The sequence below is a fragment of the Lichenostomus cassidix genome, chromosome 1Aa (assembly GCF_008360975.1).
Source record: "Lichenostomus cassidix isolate B80296 chromosome 1Aa, HeHo_3.0, whole genome shotgun sequence".
Classification (NCBI taxonomy): domain Eukaryota; kingdom Metazoa; phylum Chordata; class Aves; order Passeriformes; family Meliphagidae; genus Lichenostomus; species Lichenostomus cassidix.
In genome coordinates, this window is record NC_139480.1 from 53,642,462 (window position 1) to 53,666,087 (window position 23,626).

Genomic DNA, 23,626 nt, shown 5'->3' on the forward strand with positions numbered 1-23,626 from the left:
CTGATTTATTGCCCATGCAATCTTCAATACAGCCTGCTTTGGTTAGGAGTTCATCACTTCTCTGTAATGACTCGTGTGTGTGGCCATTGTTCTAGGTGACAATGAAGGAATACAAAATATCAGTGAGTGCAAAGCCAGATCACAAATATTCAGAGCTTGCACTGGGAATGCAGTGCAAAAAATTGTTAGAGATATTGCACAGACAGTGTTGGCTCACCAAAGAAGCAGCAACACACAGGAGTCAGCTTATGTCCATGTGGCTTTTCTCATGAGAAATGGAAATACTTTTTATTCAAAACTTCTATGTTTTTTCTTTATATTCGCACAGAGCTTTTGCAGCATAATGTTTGTGCCTATAATAAACACTAGAAGTTATAGCATAATGTATTTAAAAATAACACTTAAATAATAAATGCAGCTAAAGATAAACAATATTATAAAAATGTAAATAATACTAATGCCATATAAATACAACCTTCACTCTAATGGGCTTGTATTTGACACAGCCCAAAATAATTTTCAAAATACAACTGTGTTATTCTCTTTGTGTTGTTCAGTGTTGTTCTTCCCTTTCTCTTTACTATATTTATTTTTTCTTTAGCCAAAGGGGATGCTAGCACTCTTGGTAGCCAACATTTCTCTCTTTTCTGTAGTAGCCAGACCCTCTGGAAGAGATGACACTCGCCTTTTGTGGTAATGACAATGCCTCAGCCTACAACATCAGTGCTGGTGTGCTCAGGAATGTCTGCTTTGTGGATGCCCTCAACTTGGTCCCTCATGTCTTCCTGCTCTTTATCACCTTCCCAATTTTGTTCATTGGTGAGTTATTCCATGGAGCTGTGCTAACCCCTGAGCATGTATTTATACTCAGTCATGTTGGCATGGGATTGGTGAAACCCCTGGATGCTTTGTATTTATGAATTCCAAAAAAGAAGAGGCAGAATGGCTTCACCCAGAGGATGTGAGGCCAACCTGCTGAAATGTGGGTATTTTAGATATAAATCTGAACTAATTAGCATGTAGAGATGGACAACCAGAGAGGTCAGATCCAAATGCTACAAAACCTCTCTGCAGAAGTTTTCTTCAGATTTTAAACTGGCAACTTGCAACCTAGTGAGCAATAGAGATATTTTTCCCCCCACAAGAATAAAAAATAAGAAATGATAAATCTTTCTTGAAGAAATTTAGGACAGTGGAGGGGCTCTAACTGACATAGTCTTGTAAAAACCCCCATCTAAGCTAGTACTCTAATGATACCTTTTTTCTATAGTTGTCTTTTTATCCCAGTTAATTTGCGGTGGTGAAATAAATACAGTTGGATACTTTTCCAGAGATGTCAAACAGTGGAGTTCTAACTGATCATAGGAGATCAGGAGACTTCAATAACCATCAAAAATATGAGTGAAAATAAATATTCTCCTGACAACTGCATGGGAAATGCCCATGTCAGTTCTTCCATGTTACCTTCCTGGTGTTGCATATTTACATGGTAACAAATTTCTTCCATAAGGAAGATTTGACTTTGGGACTATGTTTTAACTTGAGATTTAAGGGCTTTCATTGTGCAAAAAGACTCTAAAGTGATTCAATAAATCACTTTATTGTGGGCTGATACACTCTGTACCCCGCTGTGACATGATCCAGTGACTAAAAACTAATTAAATAATTAAGCAAGAGAATAAGAAACAAACTCTAACAAATTAATAACTAAAGACTAGAAAGAAATCCCAGGGTTATGGAAACTCTTTCCAACAATGCTGGATTTTTACCCCAGTGCTGGCTCTTTCTTTGAGATGAGATGCAAATCTCCATCCTTGAAGGACAGGGCTTTGTGCAGAAGTATTTGGTGGAAGTACAATGCAAGGTCTGAGGGCAGAAATAATATTTTTAAATACTCCGTTATGCATCAAGTACTACTTTGATTTTTTTACAGGTATTAGCAAATTAATTTTGAAATAGTATTGCAGCCACTAAAAATTCCCTCTATTTCATAACAACATTAAAAAACCCGCCTATTAGTTTAAATTGCATGTTATTTATGTAAATATGTAATTCTTTGTTTGTATTTTGTATGTTAATGATCAGGACAAATAGTTACTGAACAGAGCATTAAAAGCCAGCTGGACTCCACAGTATAGACTGACTCCAAACCAGAAATTCAGGGATGAGCTGTGTTTGTGCAGATGTATGGGCAAAGAAAAAATGAAAAGCAGCTTGGGAGAAAGATGGGAGCAAAGTCAAAGAAAACCACATTAGATTAAGAAAGTTAGAAAACTGTAGAAAATGCTTGAGACAGCTATGGAGAAGAGATAATAATTTGTTCCTGCAGTATTTTACATATTAAACAAGGAGGAAATGGGGAAATCCTGACAGTTTCCAAGAATTAATAAACTTAGGTTCTGGTTTAGGTTTTTCTGAGCCACCTGATAAGCCTCTAGGCACAAGGAGAAGCTGCATCCTTGTGTATCAAAAGCACATCCTGGGTTTTAAACTCAACTAGTTTTGGTTCCTTCTGTCCGGTTGCTTTATTTCCCAAAAACGTGCTGTTGTTGGGATTCTCTATGGGCTTTTGGGAAGCCTGTCAGGGAATTCCAGGAGTTGCCTTACAGTAAGAGGGACTTCTGGGCTTCCTGACTCAGGACATCCCTGTGTCCAGGTGGGAGGAGGCAGAGGCCAAGGCTGTCCACCATGCATGGTCAACCTGTGGTCAGCCCTCAGCTTCCCCCAGCCCTGCACCTCCCTCAGGGCCTCCGTGTCCCACTTCTTGCCAGGTTCTGGCCTTAGAGAGGATCCTGCCTGGAAAGGACAGGTGACATCTGAGGTGATGACATGGAAATAGGCTTCAAGTTTAATCTGTTGATTAATTTGAGTGCTGGTGCTGTGCTGGGAGCTTTAGAGTGCCAGGAATGGAGAGGCCGAGGAGGCCGGGCTGTGCCTGAGGGACAGAAACTGTGAAATCACCATCCAGCATCCCCTCAGACTGTGCTCCCAACCAGGCCTGACAAGGATAATAAGTGTTACTTGTTTCAAGTAAATGCATCTCTTGGAGGCTTCATTTGAGGATGCAACCTTTATATCAGTTGGAAATTTTCCCCACTCTTGTCTGTGACTGTGAAAGACGTAAGGACGACATCGCTTCAGCTCTATCAGTCTGAGGGTGACGCTTGGGAATGGTTTTATTTGGTTTTCTCATCCTTTTTCTTGGCCAGGGACAACTTGTCTTTGACTGTAATTTGGGAGAAGTGTTGTCTCATTTTCTTTAGGGTTAGATTGAAATTGTGGGGGACTAAGTGGCAACAGAGACACTCCTGGGTCATCTTTTTAGTAACAACAGCCCCAGTAGTCTTGTAGGGAGTTTGCGTTGATTGCGTACAAGTGTGCCCCAGAAAACTGATAACCAGATCAGCCACTGACTGGCTGTGAGATAACCTTCCTCTTCCCTTACCATCATTTCCCAGGCTGGGGAAGCCAGAGCTCCAAAGTGCAGATTCACCACAACACCTGGCTGCACTTCCCTGGGCACAACCTGCGGTGGATCCTGACATTCACCCTGCTCTTCGTGCACGTGTGTGAAATAGCAGAGGGGATCGTGTCTGACACGTAAGTGGCAGAGTTTGGTGGATAACCACGCTAATTACATTTGTTGATGGAATTGTTCCTTTGTTAATGTAATGTGTTCATGTCTGGTGGAGTGGCTAGTAAGGCATAAGGAGGTTTTCCCCCAAAAATTCATAGAATCCTTTTGTGAACTGTCTAGGTTTTAATGGGATGAAGGTGAAGCCATTGTTCTTAGCATTTATTCTTCTCTCAAGGTGTAATGGCAAGCAAATATTGACAAAAGTTAAAGCACCCATGAGGACAAAAATATTTTTGTCTCTAGGAAAGTAATGTTTGTCCTCTTAAACAGATTAGCAGTACACCTATGGTTACACACGGTGGTGAAAAAAAGGCACCAAATTCACTAATTTACACCTGATTTATTTTCAGACAAATGAAGTCTCGCCACCTGCATCTCTTTCTGCCAGCTATAATGGGATTTGTGGCTGCCACTGTATCCATAGTCTATTACCATAATATTGAAACATCTAACTTTCCTAAGTTACTGCTGGGTAAGTCTAAGTCTGATATTTATGTACTCTTACCAATCCCAGTAGTTTAGGCAAAGTCAGTTTGTGTAGGTTGAAGAGGATAGTGGAATGTGTGAGAATACTAAAAGAGAGAGAGATAATTCTTTGCTCTTCCAACTGGTAGCATCATAGGAGTTACTGCACCTTTTAAAAGGTACACACTGAAAACTGCTTTTAAAATTATCACAAGACAGAAAGCCTTGCATGCCTGCTGCATTTCTATAATGAGCTTTTAGGTATTTTTTAACACTGCTCATTTTGGGGGAAAACCTGTCTGCATTCTAAAGGGCTATTTCAAAAGGCCATTTTTCATAGTGATCTGACCACAAAATCATCCTGTGCAGATGCTGCTCTTTCTCAACATCTTTTGCAGTTGATTCTGAGATTATCCCATCTGCCGTCTCAATCAGAAGATGGTCAGACTAGACGTTGCAGAATAATGTTCCATACAAGCATGTTGTCCAAACTGCCTATTCAACCATCTGAACAAGCCCCTGAACAGATGCCAGCCAGAATGCAGGATACCACTAAACTCCACAAACCCTTTTTCAAAATGAGCACATTTCCATATTTTCACTTGGGATGCACCCTGCTTTTTCAAAGAGGCAGTATGACATTTGTTAAATTACTTTTTTTAGAAAGACTTTTACTTTCACTTTAAGAACAAAGTTCCCCTTCAGATTAAGTCCCCTTCAGGACTTTCATAAGTGTGTGAAGATCTACCTTTGTGGATCTGTTTGAAGGGTTGTGACCCAGAAAAGAAAACAGTGGGTGGTGACGTAGAGGATCACTGTGCCTGCATTGCACCAAGCCATGGAAGGTAAAATGGTGTAGTTACATTTATTTATTAGTTTATTTTTAAATTATGCACGTGCATGTGTTTTACAGCTCTGTTCCTTTACTGGATAATGGCCTTTGTCACCAAAACCATCAAGCTTGTCAGATACTGCCAGGACGGGGTGCCTTTTTCTCAGCTGCGTTTCTGCATCACTGGAATCATGGTCATCCTCTATGGGCTGCTGATGGCTGTGGAGATCAATGTCATCCGAGTCAGGGTGTGTGGCTTCTTCCTCAGGGACTGGGTCAGTGGTATCATGGGGATGAAGATGGCTCCTTAGTCCCAGGAACTCTGGCTTATGTCAAGTTTAGGCCTGAGTTTAGCTTGGCCTAAGATTGGTTCATTTTATGGAAATCACTGGTGATTTAAATCTCTTTAAAATGTGTGTTCTTGATGTGTGCCCTGGTCTCGGTGCATATGTGTGCCTGTGTGTTTTTATCCACACAAACTCCACACATATTTGTATAAGAAGATGCATATTTGTGCACGTAAGGAGGGTATATGTCTGGGGATGCAATCAATAAAATATATACTATGTTAGTGCTGATGAACTATTTATGTAGTGAATGTCTCAGTTACCATATGTTCTTAGCCATGATAATTTAAAATATAATTATTTCACAAGAATTCTCTTCTGTTGGTGTTCAGCTAGAGACAGGTGGTACTGGTAGGGTACAGAGCTGTTTCCACATCCCATGTTGCTCAATTGCTTGCCAGTTATCTGTCAAAATGGAAATGCTCCGATTTGCAGGTGAATTTATATTTAAATTCAACATGTAATTATCTTTAAATGCAAATTTGACATTGCACATAATTTTTACTAAAAAATTACCATGAATAAGGCAATTCCTGAGCCCATGTTGTCTGTTTTCTCCTCTCCAGAGGTATGTGTTTTTCATGAACCCTCAGAAAGTAAAGCCTCCAGAGGATCTACAGGATCTCGGGGTGAGGTTCCTGCAGCCCTTTGTCAATTTGCTCTCCAAGGCGACGTACTGGTGGATGAACACTCTCATTATTTCTGCTCACAAGAAACCTGTGGACCTGAAGGCCATTGGGAAGCTCCCAATTGCAATGAGAGCACTGACAAATTACGTCTGTCTCAAAGAAGCCTATGAGGAACAAAAGGTAACCACACATGTCCACTGTTTCAAATTCACTTTGAATTTTTTCAGCTTTCACGAAGTCTTTGTTTTAGGAACTTGTAACTTAGGACTGTTTGTTCCAAGGTGAAACATTGGCGTAGGAAGTTCCAATCCAATAGTTAGTGTTTGGTTTTAAGTGAATTTATAGCAGGAGAGAGTTGCCAAACTGAGTGCAACTGGAAACTAAAACCACAACACACTGATCACTTGCTGGATTTTAATAGTGAAAGATTTGTTTAAATCTTAGCTACTTATGAAACTGGAAGACATTCTGTCCATAGTTTCAGCTGGAAACACTCATCTTCACTTTTTTTTTTCTGCAGAAATAGCCAAATCCACACATCAAGAATAGCCAAAACAATGATATCTTAGTGATTTAGTCACCAGTCCCAAACATAGCACCATACAGGCTGCTATGAAGAAAATTAACTCCATCCCAGCCAGAGCCAGTACAGAAAGCATGGTTGGGAAAACTCACTGGGTAGGGCAGGACTTCCTAGGGAAACTTCAGGATGCATTTAGGCAGCTCTCAGCTCCCAGCAGCTAATGGAGCTGCAGGCTCCTTTCTATGCCTTCTGAGATGGGACAACAACCAGTACAATTGTTTATATTTTAACAGATATAGGTTGCTTCTCTTTCCTCCTGCAGTTGATGGTTACAGAGACCAGAGATCAACATCTTTTGGCTTTAAGCAGCAAACTCCTGACTCATTGGAACTGAGCTTTTCTCAGCAGCTTGGGAGAGGAAAAACTTGGGAAAGGTGCATCTTTTGGGCAGATATTTTGGGTTCTGTAGCTGTCTAAAGTCTTGAGATTACCACAGGCTCTAGCACATTTGTACTACTATTCAAAACCAGGCTGTAACCCTAAAGTAAACAGGTATTTTGTAGATAAAGTTTAAGTAAACCAAATGGCTAAAGCAAATCCAAGGAGCCAGGCAGTGGAACTCACTGCAGTTCATTCCTGTGGAGAAATGTGTTGGCTTGTGCCTGGCTGGGCCAGAAAACAGCCACGTAATCAGGAAAATTCTTCAGACTGGAGTGTGGTCTGCAATCTGGAGGAGGTGATAAACCACTGTCTCTGCTGCCAGTGTGTATTTTAGACTAATCTCCTGCAACTGCTGAGGGGAGCCCCACAGCCTCCTCTGGATTAAGTGGGGTTACCCCTGCCTGTGCCTGGAGATAGCTGAGCTCAGCTGTGCTCCATGGCCCTGCAGAGAGAAAAATTCCTGTTCCTTCCCAAACCCTTATGACACCTTGATGAAAGATGCTGAACATGACCATGAATTCTCTATATTGTAAAATGCCTTGAAACTGCGCACATGACATTGTCTTGCTATCTCTTCTGCATGCTATGAAAATGGAAATAATTATATCAATTCTCACATTATTCCATCCACCCCACCAAAAAATTGGATCCTGTTTCTGTTGTTGCTTTTTTGTGTCAGTTTCTATAGAAGCAGTCCAGGTGTTTCAAACCACATATCAGTGCATCATATATCACATATCCAAAAATAGATTTAGCCCATTGATATTCTGTTTGGTTTACCCCACCAACCTGAATCCTGTATAACTTGTCCTGGCAGTCAATAGAAAGAGATGTGCCCATTTCTTTTGGGCACATAATAGAAAAATCCATTTTTAAAGTCAAGGACCATTTGTTTCCTATGCCTGCTATTCATATGCCACTGTGGATCTTACCTGTTGGGGCAAAAAAAAAAAAAAAAAAAAAGAGGAATAATATTGCATTAACTTTACATCACAGGGACAGAGCATTGCCCTTCAGCACTTATGTTTAGCAATAGAGATTACTAGGTAATTTAATTAGAATTTTTTTCCAGTGAAAAGTAAATAGATTTCATGTAGTGATGATGGATGTGCGATTTGTAGTAATAGTGAAAACAGCTATTAAATAGTTAGAGAAATAAAGATTTGCCATTTCCATTTATCAGATTTACTATTAAATCAATGCTCAGGATAATATGACATTTTTTGCCAAAACATGGCAGCTGTGTTTCCTCAATAGTTTAGCTTAGCTCCTCTCAAGGTGTTATAGTCATTAATAATTTATTTGAGGAGGGTGATTAACCCTTTTAGGGCACTCAAAACTCACTAGGCCACAAATTCAGAGCCTTTTGTTAGGGCAACTCACATAAAGCCTTGTGCTCTTTCCCTGCTCAGAGGAAGCAGTTTCATTCTCACCCCTTTCTGAAATGTTAGTTCTAATTTGTCCCCATGGTGCTTATTTCTCCTTCCCAAGATCCTTGGCATTGGGACCAGCCTGGCCCAATCTGTGGCAGCCACCTGGTCCATCTGCACCTTTTTGGCACCATGCACATAATCCATACTCTCAGGGGAAAAAAGGAAAAAACTGAGAAAAGAGGAAAAAAGACGTGAGGCAGGCAGGTTAACAGACATACTTGCTTTTCTTTGGGGAATTTGCTGGAGCAGGGGGTGGTTGTTACTGTGTTGTGCTTAAAATGTCTCTGTGAACACTCAAGAGGGCTTGGCTTGCAGCTTGCAGGCATGTGTGCTACTTGAGAAATGACAGATGCTTGTTTAAAGTGTCAAGAGCTGCTGCCTGAAGTGCAAGGAAGCACTCTGCAGAGCACAGCTCTGGTCAGTAAAACTTCCTTTGTTAAATTGAAAGGACCTCAGAGATATCAGGACTCCTCTGATTACACAAACACATATCTGCTGGTTGGTGTTCTAGCCAAGAGTTGTGATATTGTGTAAATTCAAGGATCTGAAGGCTAGAAAGGACCCTGGGTTGGTTTAATCAAACTTCCCATCCTGGCCTGCTGCTTTCATTTTTTGAGTACGGTAATCATTGATTGGTTGAAGTGTGTTATCCTGGAAGGCATCGAAGAGATGGAAAAAATTCCAGATAAATTAAATTTAACTACATTCTTGTAATTGTCATGTATTTTTTCCTTCAATCAGAAGGAAAAATTGCTGGATTAAGTGGTTTCACAGCTTCTGTGAACCCAGGATTACCCATGTAAGCAGAAAGGTCACACCTTTCCCTTAGCACACACATGACAAGGGACAAAGCCTGCCAGGATGATTAATCTGGGTTTGCATCCCTGTGTTCACAGGTTCAGGAAAGTGGTAGGATACGGAGGTGAGAAACCACAGGTACCAAGGGAGGCAGAACTGGAATTTGCTGTGAAGAATATCTGAAATCTGTTGATAGCTACAACATATTTGCCCCCTCACCTGGGCCAAAACACCTTTCAGGAACCATCTGGGCACCCACACAGGAATGCTGCCATATAAAGCCTGCGAGGCTTCTCCTAATGCATGGGTACCTGTTTCTGTTTTCCAGAAAAAGGTGGAAGACCATCCCAACCGGAGTCCCTCCATTTGGCTGGCCATGTACAGTGCTTTTGGACGGCCAATCCTGCTCAGCAGCACCTTCCGCTACCTGGCTGACCTGCTGGGCTTTGCTGGGCCACTCTGCATTTCTGGCATTGTCCAGGGCTTCCAGAATACCACCAATAATACAAATTCCACAGAAAAGGTAACCTGACAACGTGCATTGGAAGGCTCTCGTAGTAGTTTTAGACTCATATCAGGTATTTAAGATACCTGGCTGCCTTCTTTGATAGGTTTGTAGTCATCACTGTGTGATTGCATGATTCCTTTCGAGCAAATTGAGTATTTCTGTTGTGAGAGACAGTCAAGGTATATACCTGAGCAGTGGGAGCCTTGGGTATGATTGGAACACAGGTTGTGGAGGCTCCCTGCAGTACCCCTGTCTGTCTTGATGTGGTCATCCCAGCAGTTCTGGGAAGAAGGAACAACTTTCCTGCTCCTCTTCAGCTGTGCCTCTTTGTTTCAGGCAGGACACCTCCACCCAGCATGGGAATTTTGCTTAATTCCTGCCCATTTGCCTGGCAGGTTTCTCTGAAATCTGTTGTTTCACTGGGAAGCTGAGAGCAGCCAGTCCCTGTTTGTGGCTGATTGTATTGATTGCTGCAATGATGAAATATGTTGGCACATGTAAAAAACTGGGAAGTATCCACTTCATTCGGTGGTGTTCTTGATACTAGAGATGCACAAGAGATGCCAGATCACAGCTCATTTCAAGTTTCACTGAGACTGAACTTTTAGAGATCAAGCCTCTGCTACAAAATATTTTCTATCCTAAGAAAAAGAATTTATTAGTAACTAGTGAAAAATACAGGTAAAATTATTTTACTGACAGCAGAGAAGAAATGACAAAGGCATTTTCCTGCGTTTGTCTTCTGATACAGAAATATCTCCATACAGTTTTTTGGAGTGTTTTGTCTCTGAATGAGCACATAGGTATGTAATGGAATAGCATTTTCCTCTCCAGATAGAGTATTTGACTATCATCACTGTCCAAGTATCTTTCTCTTGGCTGTTCACTCCTGACAATTTTTTTCTTGACTGTTGGTCTCAATTTGGCTTTAGGCTTTCACTGCACTGAAGGAGAGTTTAATTGTACAGCTTATCAAATAAAGCTTTTTATCATCCTTGAACCTGCACATGCTGGATTTGAGCCACAGAGTTACAAGGCAAAGTGCATGTTTTGCCTTCAAAAATGTTTTTCTTTTTTTTTTTTGCATGGTGAACAAACAAGGTATTTAAGCTTGAAAATAATTTCTGGATCTCAGATTTAGGAATCTGCATGTTGTCTGCTTCCTTTTATCTTTTTACTCTTCAGTAGAGTGGTTTCAGTTGTGGCTTTTAAAAAAATTTAATCAGCATTGGCCAAAGGAAGGATTGGAATCATTGGAGATCTTGAAACCACTTGGCTTGGTGACAGCTCTTATTTCTCTTGGATACATTTCAGAATACATTTGCCTTTAATTTATGGATTTTGATAAACTTTCTTGTGGTTGTTCTTGCTATTAAACATTTCTCCTTTAAATCTGTCTAGTTCCAATTAATGTGAATGAATTTAATTTTATGCTTATTCTGCCTTAATTCTGTGAACTTTATATGCACTGAAAAAAGGTATCTACAAATGTGATTTTATTATTGATATCCCCACTATGAAAACATGGGGAAGTTAGATGCAGCAGAACATTAAGACATGGGTTTTCAAATATATTTATCTGACCAATCATGCACTTAAACAACCCTTCTTTCAAGGAGACTTGGGCAGATGACTTTCTTTCCTGTATTGCCCAGGAAAAACTTTCAGAATCAGGCTGCATATTTCAGTAGAACAGGCTTTTTCCTTCCTTTTTCTTCTTTTTTTTTTTCCCCCTGTAAGAATTCCAGTACATCCTGCTTCCAGCTGGATCGGAAATACCAAAGGAACAGTCCTCTTTGGAGTATTTTGGTACATTTCTTTCCTTTTCTGCCTGAAACAGAGCAGAACAGTGAACACAAAAACTAGAAAATGAAAACAAAGGGCTTTAAACAAGCTGCTTTTTTTTTTTTTTTCTCTTCCTTGTTGAAGCATTTAAACATCATTTTGTGGGGAATACTTGCATGTATAGCCTTATGTTATTTAGAATTTATGGGTATCAGAGACTATATTTCTGGAAAGAATTGCTTCCATAATATGCAAATGCAATATAAGTAACTAATTCTGTATAATAAAAAATATTTTCTAGCAGCTTCTCTATGGTGCAGGTATTTTCCACTGAGTAGCATTTCTATGCTACAAATCATCAGAATTTGATGAGGAAACTACGGACAAGGCAGACATGGTGATCTTGTCCCCTTCCTGCTAAAACCAAATCGTTTAGAACTGCTAAAAGATCTCAATCCTCAAGTCTTTGGAACAGGAGTGGAGTTTATAATTTGTATCCAAATGATTTTGATATGTAGGTCAGGGAGAAATGTGATTTCTGTAACTTTCCCATAATACCATCAGTATGTTTTGCTCTAATGCAATGACTGAATTTGCTTGTTTCCAGCTTCTCAGGAATACACAATCCCTCCTATGGCACTTGCATCACTTTTTCCTCTCTTTTCAGGTGAAGGATCCATCCAACTCATACCTTTCCTCGGAGGAATTCCTCAGGAATGTTTATGTCTTGGCAGTTCTGCTCTTCCTGGCCCTTATCTTACAGAGGACATTCCTGCAGGCCTCCTACTATGTGACCACAGAGACTGGCATCAACCTCCGGGGTGCCTTACTGGTGAGCAAAGATCTGCCAGGAGATTTACAAATACCACCTCCAGCTTTGTACTTTCATTTGTCTCCTTCTTTACCTGAAGACTGAGCTTGAAATGATGGTTACAGAGAAGATATGTGCTGTATTTTTATACAGAAAACTGAGCAAAGCAGTGCTGGGAAAGTGCTGGCAGCAATTCCTTTTGCTAAAAACTAATCCCGTCATTCTAACCTGTGGAAGTTTAACACCCATAAAAACCCATGCTTATAAAAACACATCTTTGCAGGCCGTGAGAGACAGATGAGGTGAGAGATAAGCAGTGTTGTTTTGTCTCTGCATTTGCTTTGTTCATTTGCTTCTGAGTTTGCTCCTGCTGACTGTGGGCAGAGTCATCTGCAGAGCGTACTTGTTTTATGGGAACGCCGTGCATGTGTCAGGAGCGGCAATTCTGGATATTTCTGCCCTTTTGCACAGAGCCCTGTGGGATGGGATGGGAGTGATTCATCTGCAGGACTGTGTCTGTAACCCCAGCATCCCTTAACCCTCTGTGAAAGCCTTGTTTATGAACTGGAGCCAGCAGCTCCGGCCCAGCACGTGGTGGGGGAGTAGCAAGCCTCTGCACAGACCAAACTCCACAGGCAGCAGTAGCACTCCAGAAGCTAGAACTGATGTTTTGCCAGATGTAACTAACCATGGGAATATCATCTCAGCATGGAAGCTTCTTTTTATTTTTTTTAATTTTTTTTGTGCTTGCTGTGATTGATGGAGCTGCTTCAAACATTTTCTGCCTTCTCTCAGGATAGATGGTAGAGATTTGGGGTTGAAAGAGTTATAATTTTAATAACTGTAAAGAAATAACCTGGTTATTTTTTTTGTGACTCCTTTTTGTGACTTCCACTTAGCAAAATTGGAACTCTGAGAAGCGTATGTAGATGATTTAATTCACCAGGGCCTGTAGGCATTTCTGATTAATTCTACAGGATATACTTCGTTCATGGAGAAAACAGGTCAAAAAGGACAAATTATTTTTAAAACTTCCTTGGAGCTGCAGTGCTTGGTACTTGGTCATAAAGGCAAACTGGGCTCACAATATTTGTCTTTAAAATCCAGTAGATGTAAGTCCTGATTAATTTCAAACCCTGTTAAACTCCTACAGATTTTAAGGATAGGAATGGCCAGGTTAGGGAGAGAAACCCAAAGGAATACATACCCACTCTGATCAAACTTCACAGCATGAATTTAACTGCCTTATCAGAAAGAAGGATCTCTTTGACAGACAGTGTCACAGAAAAGCAGGCATACCAAATGCTTGTTAAAAAAAAATCTTTGGCCCATTTCCTAAATTTTGATGTTTTGTTGTCATTTTTGTTGTATTTTAGGTCTGTGTTAAGCAACCAACCTTTTAAGAGGAATTGGAGTTTTTCTAAAGTCAGTTCTCTCTCTTGTGCATTCTCTCACTGTCTCCATCTCTCTCTGTCTCAGGTGAGAGACTGGGAGAAGAGCTGTCCTGGGTAAAGGCTGATGATGCAGTTTGAAACATCCCACAGCTACTGTTCTTTTATAATTACATTGTTTTAATAGCTTCCTCTTTTTTTTGGTTTTTTTTTCCCTTTCCTACAGGCCATGATATATAATAAGATCCTGAGGCTTTCTACATCCAACTTGTCCATGGGAGAGATGACACTGGGACAAATCAACAACTTGGTTGCCATAGAAACAAACCAATTAATGTGGTTTTTGTTCCTGTGCCCCAATCTGTGGGCAATGCCTGTTCAGGTAGAGCATCAAATTTCAGAGATCCTCCAACCTGGGTGAGGAGAATGACTTAATGACCTAAGCCATGCTGATTTTCTGTGAAGCTTGGTCTCCTGTAGCATCTTCAAAATTTTAGCTCAGTGTGTTTGGCATGTTTCTTACCTGTCAGTGATCTCACTGACATTTAAGAATTTTTAAAAGGATTTTTAAACTCTTATAGTAAATCTGTTTTGCTGAATTTCCTGAAACTGTATCAGTAATCTATTTTATTAGTCAGCAATATTACTACTGCTAATGGGCTGGGTAGAGTTTAGAGTGTCATGAAATAGTTTGTGGATAATAGACAAGAAAGGTTACATGGCAACAGAAATTAGAAATAATGTCGAGGATTTCATTTTAAGCCACTTTCACATCCAGTGAAATGAATGGAAGTGTTGCTGTCAATACTTTGAAAGTTATTAAATGAACAGGTGATCTGATTGCTGTGGCTAGGTACAGCAATTGACAGTACAGGAGCCTGAAAAGCTAAATATTGCTTTAAAAACGCTAAACTCCTCTGATTCTTACTTCTGATGGTGTATAATGAGAAGGGAGATTTAAAGACAGACTTCAAGAGATAAAAATATGGGGTATACAACTAGTTCTGAGGACATCTCTCCACCACAAAGGAGAGCCTGTAACAGAAGTATTTATGTAGTAAAGCTTGTGTTAACTCAGGAACCAGAATCACAGCAGTTGCATCACAGCCATTCCCAGGTAAACTTCGGAGGGAAGTGTTCCCAAACTCTCTGCGGGGCTAAAGCAGCAATTTCCTCCAGAGCTACATGGTATTGATGCCCGAGCTCAGTTTGTGTCAGTCCCAGCACATCTGCTTCATGCCCCAGTGCCTGTCTTAGATGTCCCTCTGCCTGCATTGCACAGGGACACTTCAACAGAATGCAACTGTGATCCATGACAGCCCTAAGACCTCTGGATGCTTCCAGAGTGAGGTAAGGAGCTCTAGTGTAAACAGGATTCAAGGCCAGGAACTCTGTAAAATGCCTCGGGGCAAGCACCATCATTTTAGTGCTCCTTTAGTTTTGTGGAAACCCAGTCAGGAATTAGAGCTACCAGGCACTAACACAAACTATTTAGCTAATGTCAAAAATAAAGGCTTCTGGGTTTATTTCCCACACTTTCCAAATGTGACCTCCTGAAGCAGGGGCTCGGCTGATTTCTATGAACCATTTAAGTGTTTATTAGAAGAACAAACATTTTTTCCCTTGGTGTGCTTCTGGTGTACTGAAATCTACTTTTTTCCCTCGTGTTGCTCTTTCTCCACAGATAATAATGGGTGTGATCCTCCTCTATAACTTACTGGGAGTGAGTGCCTTGGTTGGGGCTGCTGTCATCGTGCTCTTAGCTCCCATCCAGTACTTCATAGCCACCAAGCTGGCTGAGGCTCAGAAGAGCACTCTTGTAAGTGAATTATTTCAGTGGCATTTGTGATCCAGAGATGGGAACAGGACATCTGGGTTTCTGGGTTCTGCTCTTGTGGCTAGTGAAAAGCGTTGTGTGCGTTTGGGAAAGCTGTTCCTCAAGTCCATTGTCCCTCCCTGTCTGTTTTGCTGTGGCTCAGTGTCTCTTCCTTCCCCACATTAGTCAGAAGAGAATCTCAAAAAAGTATGTGGGCCTTGATCTGCCTTCTCTGCAAAGAATATTTTTAATCCAACTGGCACAATTCCATCTGAATTCCATGCCATGAAAGGGTGTTATTCCCACATGCAGATGTTGTATTTCATGGGATGTTAGCAAATAGTGCAAATGGCTGATAAATTATAGCAGGAAAGCATTAAAGAATGTGCATAACCTCCCTCTGAAAAGTCTAGAGACTTTTTGCTCTCAGTCCAAGCTTTGGTATTCTCTAAAAATCAGTTGGCACTGCTGGATTATGATCTATTCATATCTAAATTCTTCAGTGCTGTAAGCTTATTTTGCTGCCTAATTTAGCTCACCAATTAGAAATTTTCTCTGCTCTTCTGTCTAATTTTTAACTTTATTGCTGCGACCCTTGAACTTTTTAAATAAGCCTTTGATGTTTAAATTGCCAATTACTTAGAGATCCTTTTTATCTTAATATTCAGTCAACAGATTTTGCATACATGGATCTACTCACCAGCACACTTCAATCCTTTTGAGTTATGCCAATTTGTATAACCTGTACAGATTGTACAGAGGATTTACCTTTGCATAATTTCAGAAATAATCTCAATCTTTCTTGCCCCTCTTTTCTGACTTTCTCTGACTCGTAACATCTTTTGGATTATGATTTTACCAAAACTTATGATTACTGTTTTCTGGTGAGGGGAAATTAGCTAAATACTTTGATAAATATCTCCCTTATTTTCACGACTGGATCCCAGAATGATTCTTGCATCAGCAAATACACACATATAAGCTTCTGTCTGTTGTTATGGACACCACTGACCTTCTAAGACACCTCCCTGAGTTTCACCCTCTCTTTGAAGGGTTGGGATGTTTTGGGTTATTTTTCTTTGCTGAAAAGGGTCACTTGATTTCTTGTGGTTGCAAATATTTTAATATCTCCAAAGAATCTAAAATTTTATATTCTTTTTCTCAGTATGGCACCTGTACAAAATCACAAACAAACAAAGTTATTTTTTAAATGAATTTTATAACAGAAATGAGGAGAAATGAGGGGTCTCATTAAGCCTACAAACCATTACCTATTTTTTTCCCTGGTTTTCTTTTGAAATGAAGGACTATTCTACTGAGAGATTAAAGAAAACCAATGAGATACTCAAAGGCATCAAGCTATTAAAGCTGTATGCCTGGGAGCACATATTCTGTACAAGTGTGGAAGAAACGAGAATGAAAGAGCTCACCAGTCTCAAAACCTTTGCACTCCATACGTCTCTTTCCAGTAAGTAACTGTGTTTGTAGTGCTCAGCAAAGAATCCTGCTTTCCATGTCAACGTTCCTCCCAACTTTAACTGAAGAGAGATACAGCTGTGCCTGTGACACTTTTGTCTTTGTGTAATGCCATTAAAATAAAAAGGCATGATAAATGCATAACACAGAGAGTTGAAAAGATAAAATATATATTGTTAATTTTTTTTTGCAGTGAGTTTTCTGTTACCTTCATTGTGACATTACAGTTAGGAGTTGCTTCATAGTAAGGAGGCTCCAGATAATATTGGCAGCTCTGATTGCAGTGAAGATAAATTATGTTTTCTGCATACAAATTGTGTTTTCTGTGGTGTAGAAGAGTTGGGTAATGTTTTAGTTGTGTTTCATATTAATTGTATACATAATGATTTTTATCCCAGTTTACTGGAGTATACAAATGAGAGAATTTCATGGCTTATTTGTTGATGTGTTTAAGATGTCTGACTATCAGGGAAGGAAATTTCTTCCTGCAGAGTAATTTTCCTTTGGGAGTTTTAATGAATTTACTTGAATTGGGAATAACTGGATTCTTCTAGTGTCATACACTTACTGTAAAATTGTTTTTTCCTATTTCCTATAATCTGATGTTTATTTTGTTTCTCTTCCCCAGTTTTTATGAATGCAGCCATACCAATAGCAGCTGTTCTTGCAGTAAGATATGGGCTTTTTTTCAGTTTTCCTTACAAAAAAGGGAGAGAAAAGTGAGGGGAGGGGGTGTAAAAAGGAAGAAAGAACATCATTGTTATGATTGTTATGACCTGTTCTTCATAAAACCAGCAGATGAGTTGATGTGCTCCTGCTAACTATAGGACAGCATGACACTGGAAGTGTCCATTCCCGGAGTGTGGAGTGGGCAAACCAAAGAGAAAAATAAATTTTATTATAAGAAAAAAAAATCATTACAACTTGGATCTTTTACTAAAAGAAAGAGAGAGAGAAAGAAAAGAAATCATTGTAACTTGAAAGAAGACCCATTTTGAAAAGCTCTTTTTGAAAGGGGTTTTGAGTGGCTTTTCTTCTCTCCTTAGCAGCGAAACTCATTCCTATCTCAAAATGCATTAGGAGGCACCATTTCAGTTTTCAAGAAAAAGTACTCTGCAGTTCAAAATGGAATAAATCTTGCTTGTCCTCTGGCCAGGTTTAAGTCTCAGCCTCATGCACTAAAGGAGCTATGCCATGCTGGGCAGTAAGGAGCTTTCACAGACCAGATTTTGAGGGCAGAGTATGCTGACAGTGTGTACGAGAACTGGAGCATTTATGACCAGAATTCTGCCTCTGTGAAAAAACCCCTAAGATTTGTCAGATTCTTACTGTTCTTTTTCTGGGTTGTGTGTTTTATGTAAACCCTAAAGTTAAGTACAAAGCTGTAATTAAACACTAGATTTTACAATGTAATTTTTTCTCATTTTTAAACCTCTTTCCCTGGTGTGACAGACCTTTGTGACTTATGCATACACCAATGACAAGCCACTGCAGCCTGCCCAGGCCTTTGCATCCCTGTCCCTGTTCCACATCCTGGTCACACCTCTGTTCCTGCTCTCCACTGTGGTTCGCTTTGCAGTCAAGGCCATTGTAAGGTAAGTGGCTCTTCTCGCTCCTCCAGCTCCCAAACACCTGCATTCAGTGACAGAAAAGGTTCTTTCTCCCTGCTCAGTTGGGAGTGTTATGAGGTGGGACTGTGATGCTAAAGATCTGGTAGAAATCTGAGTGATTATTCCTTTTTGCTGCATGACACAAAGAAATACAGCCCAGCAAGGACATGGAGCTGCTGGAGCCACAGCAGGGACACCAAGGGCATCCCAGGCATGGAGCAGCTCTGCTGGGAGGAAAGGCTGAGGGAATTGGGATTGTTCACCTGCAGAAGAGAAGCTTTGGGGTGACCTCACTGTGGCCTTGCAGTGCCTGAAGGGAGCCTGCAGGAGAGATGGAGAGAGACTCTTGACAAGGGCCTGGAGTGACAGGACAAGGGGCAATGGCTTCACACTGACTGAGAGTAGGGTTAGATTGGCTATGAGGAAGAAACTCTGTCCTGTGAGGGTGCTGAGGCCCTGGCATAGGTTGCCCAGAGAAGCTGTGGCTGCTCCTGGATCCCTGGAAGTGCTCAAGGCTGGATATGGCTCTGAGCAACCTGGGACAGTGGAAGGTGTCCCTGCCTGGGCTGGGATTTTGGAACAAAGTAGCCTTTAAGGTTCCTTTCAACCCAGGCCATTCTGTGACTCTGTGATTCTTAATATTCCATTCTTTTTATAATTTCACTAACTTTGGCAGTTCAGATTCAGACCTGCACTGTCCTTCCTTGGGATATGCTCCTCTCACAGTGTGGCCACACATCATCTCTTCCCTAGGACTCTCTGGGCTCCTGTCAGCACAGAGGGGGTGAGAGAGGTGGGTGTGAAGCTCTCTAGCAAAACCAGCCCTGCTGAAGCAAGGCAAAGTAACTGGCTTTACTCTTCCTTCACAAAGGTTGCATTGGGCTATAGGTGAGAATTTAGTTATGTCCTGCATCCTGTTCCAGGTATTTATTTCTGTAAAACAGCCCAACAGAGCAGCTTCTTCATGCTGAGCTATAGAGTGCTTAATCTTGAAGGAGAAGGTTGGTATTCAGTCCAATTTCAGGCTTTGGGCTGTCATGGCAGTGCCCTGTATGGACAGAGTCATGGTCACAGGGCAGTTGTGCAGACCTACACACTGCCAAGATGTCCCAAGAAGTGCAAACTGACACCTAGCTGGCTGTAGTGTGTCAGATGCCATTCACTAGCAGGATGTGAAGACAGAACTAAGCTCTCCACCCAGGAACATCATTCCTTCATGCCAAGGCTGAGGCACGTTGGCAAGGTAGTGCATTGCTGCTGTCACTGCCTCTTTTTGGTGGGTAATGATAGTAACAAATAGCAGCCAAGGGGACTTCAGGCTCCACAGCTGTCATTTGTGAGCATCACACTGACTTTAAAAAACAAAAATAATTAAGCAGAGTTTATTTTTATCAAAGCAGCAGGAGGATCAGGGCCACATGAAACATTTTTCCTAGGTTGAAAATAATTTCTATGTAGTGGAAAATCTCCTCTATAAATCATCCAAGCCTCTCCATCTCTGCTCTATGTTTAGCATAGCTCTCATATCAAAATGGTGTATGTACATTTTCCTTAACACTGCTGGGCACCCCTCGGGGTGGTATTTAAAGACCAGATATGCCAAAACAAACTGCATCCTTTGTCAAACTCATTTCCTAACATCTTTCTCCCATGCACATCATGTCCCTCAAGTAAAGGAAGAAGAATGTGTGTTTGGCCACTCCATGGGTCTCAATCCTCAATCCAATACATACATTAGTATGTACTTGTTAGTTTTATCATTAAGGGCTTATACTTTAGTCAGAATCTCAATTTTCTCTCCAAGAGTAGTTCTAGTGCTGTTAAAACTTCTGAGGGTACCACATTTGAATGCAAAGTAAGGGTTGATGTCATCTTAGGTGCATGATCAAAACAAGGTCTTATATCTTCTGCAAGAAAATGAATTCTTGCTTGGTGCATTTCTGTAAGATTGAAATTCTGGTGTGGGAACATATCAGAATTTATGGGGTGCATAAATTTTCCATTCAGGAGAGGAGGTAGGAACAGGCATGGTGGCAGGAGGAAATAATGACAATAGCAGTGCTTTCTTGCCAGCCTGTACCTCTGTGGCTTGAGGCTGTGTTGATAATTTAATAGAAAATATGCAGACAGGATTGAGATGGCACTACTTTCCCATTAGCAGATTAATGTTCAAATCACTGATCTGAAGGCAGGATATCCTTCTGCTTTCTCAGTCACTGGCTCAATGCACCTTCATTTGAGTTTTTGCAAAGTAGCAGCTTCGCCCTGGCTGGTGTGTGGTTTTGTTCATCCCTTTCCCAGAATGCTAAAGAGCCAGGTGCTCATGGAACTCTGAAAGGAAGAGGGACAGAAAGAGGATCAAATTCTTCTATGATGAAGAATGAATTGAGCCTCTGTGCTGTATTTCCCAGTTTTAAGAGCCAGGCAAAGAGTTGCTGTGTGTCTCCAGGGCTGGCCATGGCTGTGCTGAGGTGTGCAGTACCCAGCTCTGCATGCATGCAGTGCACAGAACCATGAAATCCCAGAATGAGCTGAGTTGGAAGGGACCCATCAGGATTGTTGAGTCCAGCTCCTGGCCCTGCACAGAACATCCCAGCAATCCCACCCTGTGCCTCAGAGCATTGTCCAAATGCTCCTTGCAATCTGTCAGGCTTAGGGCTGTGACAGCTTCCCTGGGGAGTCTGTGCCACTGCCCATCACCTTCTGGGTAAAGAACTTGTTCCTGATATTCAGCCTAAACCTCCCCTGACACAGCTCCATCCTGTTTCCTCGACTCCTGACACAGGTCACAGAGGGCAGAGATCAGTAGTTGCCCCTTCACTTCCCCTCATGAGGAAGCTGAATAACTTTCCCCTTCACTTCCCCTCGTGAGGAAGCTGCAGAACTGCTGTGAGGTCTCCACTCAGTCTCCTCCAGGCTGAAGAGACCAAATGACCTCAGCCCTTCCTCACATGGTTTCCCCTCCAGACCCTTCACCATCCTCATGACCTCCTTTGGATTCTAGTAGCTTTACTGTCTCTCTTATATGATGCCAAAGCTGTGTCCAGGTGCACCCAGTGCCCTGGCATTTCCAGAGGTGGGTGAATGACTCATTTGTGCACCCTGACTGCACAGGCATGAGAAAGGCACAGAAGAGATCAGCCTGCCAAGATGGAAACCATTCCCACGGAGCTCCCTTGGCACCCTCATGACTAACTCTGCTCTTCATTCCCAGCTACCAGTACAATGCTTAATTATTTTCATCTGTCCTTCTTCCACGCACATAAATCTTCATTTGCCATCAGGGTGGCAGATGAAAGTATCCCATGGATTTCTTTTGGAACATTTCTGATAAATCCTGCTGGCGTGACTGCACAAAAAAGGAAATGTATTCGTGGAAACCTGGGTTTATGTAACTCACTGTCCTGTTTTCTTTCAAGTGTACAGAAGCTGAATGAGTTTCTCCTGAGTGATGAGATTGGAGATGACAGCTGGAGAGGAGGGGACAGCTCTGTACCTTACGAATCCTGTAAGAAGCACACAGGACTTGTAAGTTCTGCTTCATGACACTGAATTTCAAAGCACAGAGGCCACATAACCCCATACAACACCAGTGGCCAAGCTGACAGAGCCTGGGAGCTTTGACTCCTAGCCTGACTCTAATGTTGACCAGTTTTGCCTCTTCTATTTCTTAATGTCTGTGTTTTTATGACATGAAGGTTCTCCATATACACTTAAGCATTGCTGAAGTGCCTATAGTAAAAAACAAATCCAACCTAAAACAACCATAACACACCAACCTATTTAAATATTACTAAAATTCAACATCCTTAGTTTTTATAGAAGGCCCAGGTGGATTTTTGGTGGTTGTGAGGTTTGTGCTCTGTATTGTCTGTACAACCCATCTATGTTGGGCATCCTTAGGGAAGAACAATTCCTGCTCTGGGGAATTCAGAACTGAAGGTGGAAAAAACAACATCAAACTTTGTGAAAAGGGAATTAATTCCAAAATGCTGTTTCTGAAGTACTAAACATAGAGTGAATTTGAGTAAAATTTGAGGACAGAAAACCACAATTAAGATGATTTGGGAAAACGTGGGTTTTTTTAATTTTGAAATTTTTTTACAGCTATATATTTCAACAATTTCAAACTGACTATACAACTTGAAATGTGACTGAAACTTGAAGATGGCAACAGAAAGAAAGGATTGGCACAAAATAAATTTTATTTTAGTTTGCCAGCCTGGAACAATACCTTTCTTGTTTTTCTGGGCTAACAATGATAACAAAAGAAACAAAAATTAGATTGCTTCAGCCTTTATTTTATTTGTCCTGTCCACCTTTTTCATAGTCCTACAGACACAGACAAAGTCTAGATGACGGGGAGTTGGTTTGAGGGTGGCAGAGCTGAAATTTGGGATGGTTATGCATGGGAAGCAAAAAATTCTGGTATTTTCTGTTCTCCTGTGAAGGTTGTTTAAAACATTTAAAACATGCACACATGACAGTGTCTTTATTATCACATACTGAAAAGCACCGGCTGCTTCTCCTGAGCTGGAACAGTGAAAGGGATTGGATTGTTTGCTTCACAGGGAACCAAATGCTGTCTAGCCTTGAGGATTCCAACATTTCACCTTTCTTCACTTCTCTCTGTGCAGCACACCAAGGCCATCAACAGGAGGCAGCCCCTGAGGTATCAGCTTGAAAGCTATGAGCAGCCAGCAAGGAAGCAGACACGGCCTGTGGAGATCGATGATGTGGCGATTAAGGTGGTTTGAGAACTTCATCTCACTGAAAAATGAGACGAAAACTCATTTTTTCCCTCATGAAAATAGGGAGCAGATCCTCGAGCAATGGCACCTGATGGTACCCAATTGCTGCTGTTGTTTCAGATTTTCCATGGCAAGAGCAAGCCCTTAAATAAGTCAGCACTTTAGCCAAATTTACAGTGAGAAGAGTGAGCTTCAGACCAGGTCTTTATAGTTATTTTGTGTCTCCTCTGGAAAAAAAGAGGCATACTGAATCTAAAGGAAGAAAACCTAGAAAATCTGATGTGCAGAAATCAATACAGATGAGGCTTTCCCTTCATGCTCCTCTCAATCAACCTCAGAAACAAGATTAGAGCTTTTGAGCTGACATTGATCT

General features: G+C 41.1%; 1 protein-coding gene across 10 annotated transcripts in view; it reads left to right on the forward strand.

Moving 5' to 3' along the window:
• Positions 1–23,626, forward strand: part of ABCC9 (ATP binding cassette subfamily C member 9) — a 70,670-nt gene that overhangs the window by 10,457 nt on the left and 36,587 nt on the right. For 8 of the 10 annotated variants that reach the window (XM_085049037.1, XM_085049039.1, XM_085049041.1 and 5 more), the window contains 14 exons: positions 654–819; positions 3,459–3,600; positions 3,988–4,109; positions 5,016–5,182; positions 5,848–6,090; positions 9,434–9,628; positions 12,066–12,230; positions 13,827–13,982; positions 15,285–15,419; positions 16,722–16,884; positions 17,521–17,561; positions 18,345–18,487; positions 21,922–22,030; positions 23,140–23,250. In XM_085049037.1, the coding sequence (XP_084905163.1) occupies positions 675–819; positions 3,459–3,600; positions 3,988–4,109; positions 5,016–5,182; positions 5,848–6,090; positions 9,434–9,628; positions 12,066–12,230; positions 13,827–13,982; positions 15,285–15,419; positions 16,722–16,884; positions 17,521–17,561; positions 18,345–18,487; positions 21,922–22,030; positions 23,140–23,250 (2,037 nt within the window). In that variant the 5' untranslated portion in view covers positions 654–674. The remainder of the gene's footprint in view (positions 1–653; positions 820–3,458; positions 3,601–3,987; positions 4,110–5,015; positions 5,183–5,847; positions 6,091–9,433; positions 9,629–12,065; positions 12,231–13,826; positions 13,983–15,284; positions 15,420–16,721; positions 16,885–17,520; positions 17,562–18,344; positions 18,488–21,921; positions 22,031–23,139; positions 23,251–23,626) is intronic. The other 2 variants (XM_085049035.1, XM_085049036.1) reach the window with 1 other exon arrangement.